The sequence below is a fragment of the Ascaphus truei genome, chromosome 9 (genome assembly GCF_040206685.1).
Source record: "Ascaphus truei isolate aAscTru1 chromosome 9, aAscTru1.hap1, whole genome shotgun sequence".
NCBI lineage: Eukaryota > Metazoa > Chordata > Amphibia > Anura > Ascaphidae > Ascaphus > Ascaphus truei.
Window position 1 is genome coordinate 68,730,534 of NC_134491.1, and position 14,657 is coordinate 68,745,190.

Sequence of the window (14,657 nt, forward strand, 5' to 3'; positions counted from 1 at the left end):
AGACGGGGAGCACGTTCTTCCTCTATAAACAGCTCTGGAAAGGATTGAGGACGTCACTGCTCCTGCTCATATAGAGCAAACCAGCCATCCCAGGCGCTCCACACACACACACCCAGCATGACACACACACACACAGCATGTCACACAGACCCAGCATAGCACACACACAGACACAGCATCCGTTGGACACAAGGAGGGAGGGGGGGGGGGCGGGCTGTGGAGATGGTAATGCATGAGGCAGGGGGAGCACTTCCTCTATAGACAGCCCTGGAAAGGATGGCGGACGTCACTGCTCCTGCTCATATAGAGCAAGCCTCCCCCTCCCCCCCCCCCCCCCCCCCCCCCCCCCAAATAAAAAAAAAGTCTTGGCAACTCGAGTCAGGCCAATCAGAGAAGGGGATTTTTTTTTCTCGACTTGAGCAGGGGAAATTGAAAGAAAACCTCATGCGTTGCAGGGCCGGCCATTACAGGTCGCCACCGGGCCAAATCCAATCACTCCTGGCGAGCGGGGCGACTGGATTTGTCGAGCACTGTATATATACATATAAGACATGCAGATGAGCATACAGTTGTATTTACATTTGCATATATATATATATATATATATATAATTGTTCGACAAACCTATACATTTGCTCGCCCCGGGCGAGTGGATTTAACCCCCGGGCGAGTAAATATTGGCCCAAGCAGCACACGTTTGGTACTAGGTGGCGAGTAGATTTTTTTTTTGTGATTTGTCAACCACTGTGTGTGTATATATATATATATATTTTAACACACATTCCCAGATAGCTCAAACTCCTACATCCACCACATCATGAATATATATTTATGCCAAAATCAGTGCTACTGAGCGTGGCAAATGTATACATACAACAGAAGACACGGGTGCCCAATGCTACATCAAATTGACAAAACATATATGGTAATGAGTATAAAGTATAAATACTTGAATAATAATAGTAATAACTTGGTTATTTAGTTAAACCCTTTGGCCAAAGTGTCGTAAGCCTGCATACCAACGTCAAGGTAAACCAAAAATGCAGGTCCTACACTAAAGCTGTATATAGCGCACTCTCCTAGTGTAATATTGCTTGAACAATTTATAACACTAATAAAATCAGTTGTGGTTCAACTCACAAACATCGGCTGATAACTCGCAGATTTCAGTATAATAGTGAGACGGTCCCCAGCTCGGCTGTGTCTATTCCTCACTGCCTCCCCGCGTGTAGCTCGCGTTGTGCGTCTTCCGCTCTGCCAATGACCCGGAAGTGATGTCAATACACACCCGGCACAGTCCCTGGCTCCGCTGTAAGCAGGATCGTGGCTGTTACACTCAGATCACTCTCTCTGATCCACAGCCAGTCAATGGGACAGTTTCTGTACTGAGTCTCACGACTCACGGTCACGCAGTAAGAGACGCCGCACTTCTGGAGACTATGTCCGCCTAAGGCCTCGGGCATGGCTGACCCGTGCTCATGCGTGCGGCAGTGAGCCCCTGCAGCTGCAATGAGAGCGGTTTTAGCAGGGGCTCGCGCACCCTTCCGCAAGCATGCGGAAGCATAGGTCTCACCAAATTTTTAGTTTATGCGCGCGCCGGAGCGTAGGGCCGGTCACGTGAGCGGTTCGCCCAATGACGGCGAACCAGCTCCGTGACGTCACAGCCCCCCCCCCCCCCGAACGGTGCCCGGTCTAAGGCTAGGGAAAGCAACCGCTTTCCCTCAGCCTCAGCGACCCTCCGCCCGGCTGGATGCAGCCTAACGCGTTTCGTTGTGCACTAACAACTTCATCAGAGGCATTATATATATATTTATTATTATTTTATATCTCCTGATGCTTCTTTATACTGGGACCATATTAAAAATGGTTTCCCAATTTTTCAATGCTCAATAGATATGCCTGATATCCCTGACCACACATTTAAAATCAGAATGTACTGTAATGAATCAATTCTTTTTCCACTTTAAACTGTAAACCTGGGTTTCTGTTGTATGAATCTGAAGTGTTGGGTGTCCATTACATTATCCCCAACTGGAGTTTGAAACTTTACACTTAAAGCTGCAGTTCAAGCGTTCGGTTTAATTTAAAAAAAAAAAAAAAAAAAAAAAAATCCCATTCAATTTGTGCATCAATAGAATCTGGACACTGACAAGTGATTAGTTAAGTTGCTGATCGATCCGGTCTCCGGTGATTGATCGGTGAAGTTTCGGCATGGGGGTTCATTAAATCACAGTTAGGGCTTTAAAGCAGCGATGTTGCCTTGTTTTATTTATTTAACAGGGCTGGCACCAAGGGGTCCTCTGGAGGTTAACCACTTTATTTTTAGTTTCGGGTACCTCACCAGTTCCCAAGATTCATGCTTGTAAAGTTACCGGAGTGTCTACTCGAGGGAAAACAAAATAGCTGTTCAAATCTTGTGGGGCAAATAGGGAGCCGCATCATCAACCTTTGCAGTTACCTATTGGACAGCTATTTAAATTCCCTGCCGAATGCCAGTACCTTTTAAGTATCTTGGGAACTGGAGAGCTGAAAATAATGTAGTTCAGATCCAGGGGATCCCCTGGTTGCAATGCTGCAGGGAATTTTTAAAAAAAAATAAATCTTTGTATTGCTATAGTTTTAAGTCTCTTTTTTTCATATATGGTTTAACACTTATTATAAACAGGGAAGATCTGTTGGTATGTAAAATTGGCATTATTCTTTGCTGAATCGAGATAAAATTTGTGTACACAAACACGAGATCTACAACTCCTTATGGAATCACCAGTATGATGTCACATGCCAGATATATAGCTTACCAGGTACAACACCCAGTGGCTGACTTGACACAAACATTCTGTGTGAGAGAGAGGTCAGCAACAACGGGATGCCTCATAAAGGAGAGGTGGAGACAGCAAGGAGAGGAGGAGAGACAGCGAGAGAGAGAGACACAGCAAGGAGAGGAGGGGGCATATGGATGACGAAGTGGTGGGAATAGAGCAGTGTGCACATCGGGGAGGGGGTGCAAAGAGAGGGGAGGTGAAACAGCAAGTTGAGGAGACATGAGATGAGTAGGAGGGAGTGTAGTGTGCACAGAGAGGAGCAAACACAGTAAGGCATGGAGTGCAGAGGAGAAGAGCGCGGGGGAAGAGTGAACAAAAGACAGCACAGCATTACAGGGAGGGATGAAAATAGTAATAGATAATTAATAACCTTTAAAATCTGCTAGATCGGTGTGTGTTATGTCGTGTACAGCTAAGTATATCATCATTTCTCTATAGTGTCCCATGACAGTACACACAATGAGGTTTATGCCCTTCCTTCCTGTGTGGTAGGGCCAACCTTGCAAAAGCGGTTTAAAAGCACTCCTCCCACCTTGGATCCCCAATCATGTTTCTCCTTCATGCGTGTGTAGGTGTTTCTCTCTGACACGGAGAAATCATGACGATATTGGAACTTACCGGACACCTTACAGATTTATCCGGTCACTCTGCTGCGGTGCACACAGGCAACATCCTCTGGCCTAGGTTTGATGCAGTCTCTGCTTATACCAGCAAAGAAAACCTCTGGTTGTGGTCTAACACCTCTGGAATGCTGGTCGCCACTATGCCCGCATATATCAGAAGAAGCCCATGAGCAAGGCCGCTGGACACCGGAGGACCCTCTTATGGTTGAACCCGAAGTGTGGTTGCTGATGAGAAGTTAATTTTTTTTTTTTTTTTTTTAGGCCAAACTGCCATATTTCTCTTGCATATCTGCATTTTTGCACCAAAATTAGCCATTTTGCTTGCTCATAGGAGGAGCACATACATAAGGTATGTTTTCCCTTTGTTCTGTGTTGGATAAACTCCTTGTTGTGGCTTTCAAACCTGTCAGCCTCTTATTCTTCTCCTTAACTTAGGCTGCAATCAGAACCACTTGAACAGGTGGTTACTAATGCAAGAAAAGCTGCAACCACATCCAGGCATTGTGCCTTACTGTATGTGGAACAAAGTTACTGACTTGCTATTCAGAAAAGCTTTGCTCTGCCTGCATTAAGACAATTTCAGAAGAAAGAGCCCGACTCCAACAAATGAGTTTCTCTCAAGGCTGAAATCCTCAGCCTTAGAGACTTTTGAGGGTGCCAGATTGGAATCTAATATTAGAGGAAGATCTCCCTCTGCGGATTCAGATATTCAGAACAGCATTTACGCTGACAAGAGTTTTCATTCAGAGGAAGAGGCTATAGAATTACCAGAACATTTTGATGTGGAAATTGTAGATAAACTCACGAATGGTATGAGAGAAGCTACTGTATGAACATTGAAGATGTTGAGCAAGATCTTAATACTGTGGATTGCGTGTTTTGTGGCCCTCAGAAAACGGAGTAATTTTCATATACTGTACACCAAGTGGTCCAAGATATCATAAGTAATGAGTGGCTGCACCCAGACAAGACATTTTCAATCACAAAATGTTCTGAAAATGTGTGTCCCTTCTCTGATCAGGACATCAAATACTGGGATAGTCCTCCCAAGGTGAATTCAGCCTTCGCCAGAATTACAAGGTGAACCACTATTCCCCTGGATGGGTCCTTCCAGAATCTCATGGATAGTAACGCTTCACTCAAAACAGCATTCTACTGTTGGAACAGCTTTTAAGCCCTTTGTATCCATGTCATGCATGTCCCCTACCATGAAATGACGGATGGTCCAGATAGATGAACAGATGCAAGCTGGTGTGAACAGGCAAAGCATTCGAAACAATTATATTCCTGTAAAATGAACAGTGGATTTTTATGTGCAATGCTAAATTTGATGCCATCAAGCTTAAGGCCAGATCCTTAGCTCTAGCAGTTTTGGTCAGAAGATCTCTGGCTATGATCCTGAGCTGCTGATTCTTGTTCTAAGAAAAGGCTATTTTTGCGCCCCTTTTCAGGTGAGACCCTGGATGCCAGAATAGCGAAAGGGAAAAGGATGTTATTTATATTTATACAGTGTATAATCTCAAGTTTGGAGGTCAAGAAGCTTCAAAAGTACTTACAGTATTTTGATAGACATTCCTTTCGGGACTCCAGAGCTAAGAGACCTTGATGAACATTTCCCAGGCATAGTTTCCGCCCGCTCAATCATTTCATACTTGGGCTTGAAACAAGCCTGGCTCCAGACGACTTTCCTAAAAATCTCACTTTCTGATAGTCAGCAGGCCCGTCCCTGGGATCTCCTCCAGCCTCTATATCACGACAGAGACATGGGTATTGCAGATCGTCAAACGCTACAGTATGCCTTGGAATTCAACAAAATTCCTTGAATGAACCGGTTTCCCATTTCAACATTGTCCAAGCGGCAGAATAAAAATCTTGCCTTGATGGATGCGGTTCACAAGTTATTCAGAGGGTTCCTTGTGGCCGGGAACTGAGGTGAATCTTTTCCAATCTTTTCCAATCTTTTTATGGTCGGGCTTTCGTCTTGTACTTGCATTGGAGCCTTTCCACTACAGCAGGTAAGTGCACAAGGTTACTAGGTCTCTTCACCCAGGCCATAGAAGCAGTGCCATGGACACAATTCCATATCAGAGCACTTCAGACCAATTTTTTAAGGAATTGAGACCGATATCCACAGAATCACGCAAAGCAGATTTATCTATCTTTCCTCAATTGAAATGGTGGTGAAAGCCTTCCGAATTTTAATGAAGACAGAGCTCTAGAGATCGTAACTGGGCACACCCTCTTTACCGATGCCAGCTCAAAAGGTTGGGGTGCCTTGCTTGAAAGCAGTGTCTCCCAAGGAAAATGGTCTGCAGGAGAAGTCTTGCTCTCAATAAAAGGTCCTGGAGATTAGAACAATTTTCAGGGCGATAATCCAATTTTCCCATCCAAGGAATAAAACGGAGTCATTTGTGTAGCAGTAGCTTAGGTACAAAGCTTTCATGAGCATTGAAAGAGGTTTCAAGACTTCCGTCTTGGGCAGAAAACGGTTTCTCACAAAGGCTTTGCATATATCCAGTAAATCCAGTATCTCTGCAGACATAAATCATCACAAGATCCAACCAGTAGAGTGTTCTCTAAAGCCAGAGGTGTTTAATCAAGTGACCTCCAGTTGTGGGAACCTCACAATCAACCTTATGGCGACAGGAAGAAATGCAAAACTCCAGGTCTTTTGTTTTCAATCGCGATCAAAAAGCAACCTTTACTAAAGCAATGTCGATACAGTAGAACTTCCCATTAGTGTACATTTTCCCTCCTCTGCCCATATTTCATAAAGTTCTGACTAAAATCAGGAGAGATAGTGAAGGCTATTCTTATTGTCCCATTCTGACAAAAAAAAGGTCTAAAAAAAGACCTTCTAAAGATGTCCCTCCTTGGAAGTTACCTCCCCTTCTGGATCTTCTCTCACAAGGCCCAATATGGCATCCAAATCCAACTTTACTTGCCTTGACGGCATGGAGATTGAGAGGCGGTATTTTAAAGAACAAGGGATTGTTGTACAGTAGTCCAGAATATGATCTGTGCTAGAAAGCAATCTACATCCAAAATAGTACAATAGGGTTTGGAACGTTGATATGGTATGTGTGCTCTGTAATAGCGTTTCAGGAAATTCTTGCTGCTTTGCGAAACATGACTGTGGATCTGATGTGGGAGGAGCCCTTTTAAACAATTCTGGCAAAGGTGGTCCTATTATGCAGGAAGGAGGGGCATAAACACCATCATGTACTGTCATGGATAGACTCAAAGATAAATAACAGTAAGAAATTTATAACTTTATAAGGTGCCAGCAAAGGCTGAAACTACACTAGGTGTGAAAGATTCAATAAGAACATACGAAAATGTGACGTTCTTAACACATGCAATAGGTGAAGCGATCCTTGGAGAAGTGATCAAACAAGGTCATGCTCTATAGCTGGAGGCTCATGAGAGCCTCCTTCCCTGAACTGTTTGTTGGAATAGTCTCCCAACAGAAGTAGTAGAGCCCAATACAGTAATGGAATAAAAAAATGCTTGGGATAATTGAGTCTATCAAATATAAAATAGGGTCTGAGGTTTTACAACAGATGGGAAAGTCGACAAAGTGGTTATTATTTTCTGTCAATTATAATCTACAATGATCACACAGTGTACCACATCAGGTCTTAGACCTGAAATGAAGGGGTTTTTAATGATTGTCCTCTTTTTGTTTTTGTCGCCTCCAGCATGAAGATGCGATCCAACGTCATCAGCTATGTGACTGTCAATGACTCTCCTGACTCTGACTCCTCCGTGAGCAGCCCTTACTTGGCAGACCACCTTGCTACTCTTAATGGGATGACAGGGTTTTTAGAAGTGCCGAGAAGCCGAGCAGCACACAGCCAGAATTCTAGCTGCCGAACAATCATTGTACCCCCATTAAAGACACAGTTTTATGACTGCACTTTGGATCCCCAGCTATCAGGTGAGCTCACTCCTAGATGTTTGTTTTTTCATGTTACTGTTTAGTTTAAAGAATAGTTTTATGGTAAGAACTTGGGAGTGTTCAATCCCAAGGTCATCACTGTGTCTTAGTGCCTCAGGCACTAAACGGGATCTAATGCGGTCTGAGGTTTCCAGCAGAAAGAATGGGCAGACTAGTTGTTGCCTGCTGTCAATTTCACTTTAAAGCAAACATTTGAAGCCATTACTTTGGCAATGTATAAGAGCATTTGTCAACGCCACGTAACAATGCAATAAGAGACCATTGTATATTATTCAACATCTCAATTATATAATCTTCCGAGTTGATCGCCAAACTCCTGTATTGTTACCGTAAGCATGTACAGTAATAATTTCCTGGTTTTCTTTTGGATGAGTCCCATTATTTGTATTAATAAAGCTAAATGGTTCATTATCCTGCAGGTATCCTGGGTAGTTCTGGCAAAACTAAAACTTCCTCTTCAAATGGACAATCATCCGGAAGCTGTATTACCCAAACTGGATATCGCTCCCATCGCATCGTGAATGGAGTGCAGCCTCTCAACCTCAGTCAGGTAACTAGCAAAGTGAGCATGTGGTCGGCCTAGTTTTACATGGTATTTGGGTAATACCTTTGTGTGACTGTGGTAATAATAGAAGCCTTTGTCTTACACGTGTGATATCACACACACACACACACACACACACACACACATACATATATACGGGCATTCGCGCGTTAACACTCGCACTCGCGCATTAACACTCGCACTCGCGCATTAACACTCGCACTCGCGCATTAACACTCGCACTCGCGCATTAACACTCGCACTCGCGCATTAACACTCGCACTCGCGCATTAACACTCGCACTCGCGCATTAACACTCGCACTCGCGCATTAACACTCGCACTCGCGCATTAACACTCGCACTCGCGCATTAACACTCACGCATTAACACTCGCACTCGCGCATTAACACTCGCTCGCACTCGCGCATTAACACTCGTTCGCACTCGCGCATTAACACTCGCGCATTAACACTCGCACTCGCGCATTAACACTCACGCATTAACACTCACGCATTAACACTCGCACTCACGCATTAACACTCGCGGATTAACACTCGCACTCGCGCATTAACACTCGTGTATTAACACTCGCGCATTAACACTCGCACTCGCGCATTAACACTCGCGCATTAACACTCGCACTCGCGCATTAACACTCGTGTATTAACACTCGCGCATTAACACTCGCACTCGCGCATTAACACTCGCGCTGGCGCATTAACGCTGGCGCATTAACACTCGCGCTGGCGCAGGCACTCTCGCGCAGGCGCTCGCGCTCTCGCGCATGCACTCGCGCTCTCGCGCATTAACAATCGCACGAGCTCTCACGCACACATTAACACATACACGAGCTCACACACACATTAACACATACACGAGCTCACACACACATTAACACATACACGAGCTCACACACACACACACACATTAACACATACACGAGCTCACACACACATTAACACATACACGAGCTCACACACACACATTAACACATACACGAGCTCACACATAATAAAGATTCAAAGACAAGAACAGAAGCACAGCACTTTGGCACACATTGAGTATCTTTGGGAACCTCAGAGCTTCTTAAAAGTTAATTCAAGGCAATTTTTATCTGCCGTCTATGGTGCCTTCCATCACTAAGGTCACACGGAACCATAGGTGATTCATAAATAGAACCTTCCTTTTACATCATTCACAATTAATAAAAAGGAAGTGAATGTAATTCCCAGGAAGATGATTCTAAGTTAACAGACCCCTTCCTATATAATTTCAGAACCAGCAGTCAGTCCTGATGGGCACCCAGGAGAGAAGCATGAACCCTGCTCCTCGCAGACAACAGGCTTACGTTGCTCCACTCCCATCGATCTCTCAGGCACCGTTCACTTTCCAGCACAACAGCCCCTTACATTCCACTGTGCACCCCCACCTCGCTGCAACGGCCACTGGTCACCTATCGAGCCAACCTCACATGTACACCTACGCTCCCACCACAGCTGCAACCCTGGGATCCACCACCTCCATTGCTCACCTGTTCTCCCCTCAGGGCTCTGCAAGGCACACCACATACACTACCCACCCCAGTACTCTCGTGCACCAGGTCCCCGTCAGTGTGGGTCCCAGCCTGCTGAACTCTGCCAATATGGCCCCCACACAGTATCCTCACCAGTTTGCGACCCAGTCGTACATAGGTGCCTCCAGGGGATCTGCAATCTACACTGGATATCCTTTGAGTCCAACCAACATCAACCAATACTCGTACCTTTAATTCAGACTTTGCAGGCTTTACCAGGATACACTGCTATACAGCAGGATTCCCAAGAAGCTGGATTGAAGGAAAGTGGGCTCTTTTCCTTAATATTGACTGCATTGTTGTAGTCACGTAAGCTTGTTCAGTGTTAAGTTTTTCTGTGGTTCGTGTATCTCCCACCTTGGTAGCATCCTCTTGCATTGCGCCTTCATAGTTCAACACTGCAGTGGCAGCGAGTTATTTTTCTCCTCTTAGGTACCAAGAGGGTAGCTTTGGAGTGTGATGGCTACAATCCATTGTGTTGCGGCAATTGTCTTTTATTTATTTTAATTTTTTTGTCTATTTTAGTCCAAATTATTTAGTGTTTTATTTAGTCTTTATAGTAGATGCAAACAGCGGTCTAGTTTCACAGTATAGCAAATTAAGTGTTTAATGTTACTTATGTTTTTAACCATTTTAGCTTTTAAATTCATACTTTTCGATATAGTAAGTCGTTCTTGAAAAATGAGATTTTTACCATTTTGTTCTTCTGTGCTTCTGTAAAAATGTTCTGGTTACTTTTATTTCCCACAGTGTTTAAAAGCATAGTAATAACATCTGCTTTATTAACTTAATACATGGCAGGACATACACGCGTTTTTAATCCATAGCTTCATTGCATTGGAAGTGCAGAGAAAAAACACTGGCATGTATTTTTCAAATGATTCCATTTTATTTGTTTTCATAAAAAGAATTATGCTGTGCAGTGTCATTTTGGTGAGGCTGGCAGCAAAATATTAAACTCTGGTACACTGCTCATTTAATAAGATATTTGTTAGAGGAACAACTGGTGGGGTTTGTATTAGTGTTAAATTCAGAGAGGCATCTGCAAAGGAACAGGGCATTTGGACAATATATTTCATTCAGCAGGATATGATTAATGCACATGTCCCCTTCTGTATACTCCTGTCAGTTAAATAGATGAGAATCATCAAAGGCATTAGTGGCACTCTCTAATACAGGGCCGGGCCACTGATTGTGTCACCTGTGCTGAAGCAGGGATATCCTGAAACCTGACCTATTGGTGGCCCTTGAGGACTGGAATTGTCCACTCTTGCTCTAGCTGCACACCAGAGGATAGCAGGGCAAAAGCAAAATGCCAGTCTTGGGTAAATTAATTTAATTAAAAAAAGAAAAAAGATCCAAAATAAATTGCTGCTTATGCAAATTCATTATCCCCAAAGCCATGAACTGCTGCTTTAAGTAAATCTGAAAATGTAAAGACAAACCGTGCGTTCATATTTGCTTCTGCATGTGTGTTTGTCAGACTTTGTCATTCAGCAAGTTCTTGGCTGAATGACAAAGGGGAGGGAAAAAAGATTTTAACATTTCTTACAGAATTTCAAACTATTTTAGAAGTTTTGTAATTGTACTGTTTTAATATTTTACACAAAATGAAATGTATACCTTCTGATTTAAAAAAAAAAAAAAAAAAAGCATAACAAGGAAACAGAATCGCTTTTTAACCCTTTCAGCACCAGAGAGGCCCACAATGCATTGCAGACTTCTCCTTCCCCCCACCCCTAATATACCGTTAAAAGGATTGAATCAAAATCTTTTGTCTTTGTAATCAAAACTGTTAGTTATGATACTTGAACCTCTCTGTACTTGGTGTCCGTCAGATTTTTGTGGGGTAGGGATTAGTGTTCTTGTGTATTTTTCCTTCTTTTTTTTTTAAACCAAAATGAATTGTGGGAATGTATGTGAAAATAACAGTTTTTAGAACGTATCACTGTAGCACTGATAAATATATAAATATATTAAATAAAAGACATAGTCTGAAATGGACTCGCATAGTAATGTGAGTAAATGGAAACTTCTGATTTGTTTTGCACAGGTATGTATGGTGACTAATTAATTGTTTCATGTATGTTCACTTAATGTAGTGCCTTAAATGCTAACGTAGTGATTATAGTTTACAGTAAGCTTGCCTTATAATAGGGCTGGCAAGCCCCCTTTGAATAGAAGCAATCCTCTAAACCTAGGAGCAAAACAATTTATTAAAAGGCTAAAATAAACAGTGCTGTTGGGTTAATACTTAGATTTGTCATTTGATTTTTCTTTTTTAATAGCAACCTTAATGGCTTTGTTTGTTTAAAAAGTCAAGCAATCTCTGCTTCTATCTTGCTCTCTTATACAGGCACATGAACTGTTAGATGTTTGTACAAACACATTTCAAATATCTTGAGACTTTTGGTGTGATTTTTACAGTGATTCATTTCATATGTGCAATACCTTTTTCCCTTCTTTGTTTGGTCCTCTTTTGTGCTTGTTGAAATCTTAATCAATAACATTCCTCGTAAGAATACATGCAAGCTACTTTATAGGATGTTTATACCAAAGAAAGCTAAGCATGGTAATTGTGTTGTGCTGTGAAGCACAACGGATTCGTACCGGGATACCAGTCATTAATGTCATATATAACGCAGAACTGATTATTAATATTTTCTTTCTGAGCTATAGCGATAGTATTATGAGGAAATCCACTGTGTATAGGCAAAAACCAGCAGGGTGTTTTTCACTCCTCTGCTTAGCAGACGATGACAGATAATTTGTTTTAATTAGTTAGTCCTTTTGCTGCTGACTGTCATTGCTATTTAGTCACTGTATTTATAGGCTTTTCTTGTTCCATATGGCCACAGATATCCCAGAGCACGTCGCTGAACAGATTTGACACCACCAATGTCTTATTGAAAAAGATTGAACTTTTCAATGTATTGCTCCCCATTGAAAGCTTATGAACGCTAGCACGTTATGAGTGAATTCGTTGTGGTGCATCAAATGATTGCAAATCTCAGGCAAAATATAAGCTCTGCTGATCTTGCATATCTAAGAATACCACAATAAGTGGTACTTCAACAAACCTAGGCACTGAATTAGTTGCTTTACCATCGGATACTTCCTAATGGGCCTCTTGCGTCCTTAGTAAGTATTACCTAATGGTAAAGCAACTTCTGCAGTCATTTGTGGCAATACAATTCAGGGATAAGCAACTAAAAATGTGAACATTGCCTTAACTTCCCTGCTACAAATCTTATCAATACCAGCATCAAAGCCAGCCTTGTGTTCTCCAAGTTCAGCATTGAAAACCCATTGTGACAATTGTAATTCTACAGAGGCAAGTAGCTCCTAATTCTGATTATAAGGAATGATTATAGGAAGAGGTGAGCGAAAACAGGGTTCTCAGCAGATATATAAAGATGTAATTTTAAGCAGAATGGTCTGTGGAATTGTCAGCTTTAAGACTAGCTAAGAAACGGTATATTTAATATTTCATGTTATTGATTGTTACTTTCATTATTTTATTTGAATTTCTTTAGTCGTTTAAACTTACAAAGAAAGCATAGAATACTTTATAGTTTTGCTGGATTGATTATGTCATTGTTTAGGCTTTCTTACTTTTTTTGTGTTCATTTATTATATATTTCGTTTTTTTGCTTTTCAGTATATATTCATTATTTAGAATGTAACCCGTGAGAATTTCCTCCCAGTTTAACAAATGTTTAGAAAATATTTTGAGAATGCTAAGAAAGCATTCAGAATTAATGTAGTAGTTGAATATACTTATGAGTGAAAAAGTATGTGTATTATGTACTGCATCACTGTTTCTTTGCCATGACCTTTCTGTTGCATATAGGCCTAACAACTAGTGAAATAGTTTTTGTTATACTGAGGGTTTATAACATATTCCTTTTGGATGATTTAACTTGGTTTAATCGGTTTCACTTTGCAAGATCTGTTTTCTTTGACCATCTATTTATATCCTATAATATTCTAAATTGACGAAAATGTTTGTTTTAGATGGGGATGAGACTTCAAAAAGATGTAATCAAAAAAGGTGTCATCTTTAAAAGTTTTCAACATCAAAACTATGCCAAAATGCACATGTTTATATTTAAGGTTGACCTTTCTTAATAGCAGCATGATTTAAGCAGACCATTTGTTTCATTTTTCTGATGGCAGATTTAAGGCTGACATTGAAACAGTGGAATTTAGAGTGGATTGGTGAGGGGGAATTCAACAGCGGGGTGACACTACTGTATTTCTAGAAGCTTGGTTTTGCTAAATAAACAAAACAGGGCGTATTACAGTAGACTATATAATGTAACCCTATGGTTTTTCCAAGTATCGCAAATGAAAGAAATGACTGGATTCCCATCATCCTATCTCACTTTGTGAAAATTGCTCTGTTGTTTTGCATGGTGTACATTGTTGCTTAACTTTAAACAATGGGTGACTTTATTTTTTTCCCCCCGGATATGGCTTAATGTTTATCACTACATGTAAGCAGTACATTTATATGTAATGTTAGTATTATGTTCCAGCTTTGAATCATTGATATTGCAATGAAAGTTTTTATTTTGTCTTTTAGTTTTATTAAATGTTTGATATGCTAGTTGCTGTGTGAAACTTAACAATTATTCCCATTATATGGTTGTACTTAATTTCCTTAATTTTTTTTTCCCCAAGCAGCTATAAACTGGTAGTTTCTGGGAATTATTGATCTATGTTTGTATTGCCGGTGTTCTGGGGGGAGGGGTGGGTGGGTGGTTGTTATGTAAAATCAGTTTTAAGAAAACAAAAAAAAATATAGATATTTAAAAATTATTACTAACTATACGGGAAAAGGGTCCATTGTGAAAACATAGTTTATCTTTGGATTCAATGTTTGTCTTTGGTTTTACAAAGTAGCTTGTATTTTATGTATTTTCTACATCATATGGCAAAATGTAGAGCAATTGAAATGCATCAATAAAGAGGGATAATTTTCTTTACTGCTGTAACTGTCCTGTGTTTATTATACAGATGTGTCCAGACTTGCTATTTCCGGTGATGCACAAAGGCATTTACCCAGCATGTATTTTGAGTTTGTGTCCTGGCAGCTGCTACAGAGCCGCTTCCATAGTACTCTGCATT

General features: G+C 41.4%; 1 protein-coding gene across 9 annotated transcripts in view; it reads left to right on the top strand.

Annotated features, from left to right (window-relative positions):
* The window catches only part of HIPK1 (homeodomain interacting protein kinase 1), a 64,099-nt gene extending 49,584 nt beyond the window's left edge, over nt 1–14,515 (top strand). For all 9 annotated transcript variants that reach the window (XM_075615319.1, XM_075615321.1, XM_075615324.1 and 6 more), the window contains 3 exons: nt 7,147–7,385; nt 7,826–7,956; nt 9,228–14,515. In XM_075615319.1, the coding sequence (XP_075471434.1) occupies nt 7,147–7,385; nt 7,826–7,956; nt 9,228–9,719 (862 nt within the window). In that variant the 3' untranslated portion in view covers nt 9,720–14,515. The remainder of the gene's footprint in view (nt 1–7,146; nt 7,386–7,825; nt 7,957–9,227) is intronic.
* Nucleotides 14,516–14,657: the final 142 nt, after the last annotated feature.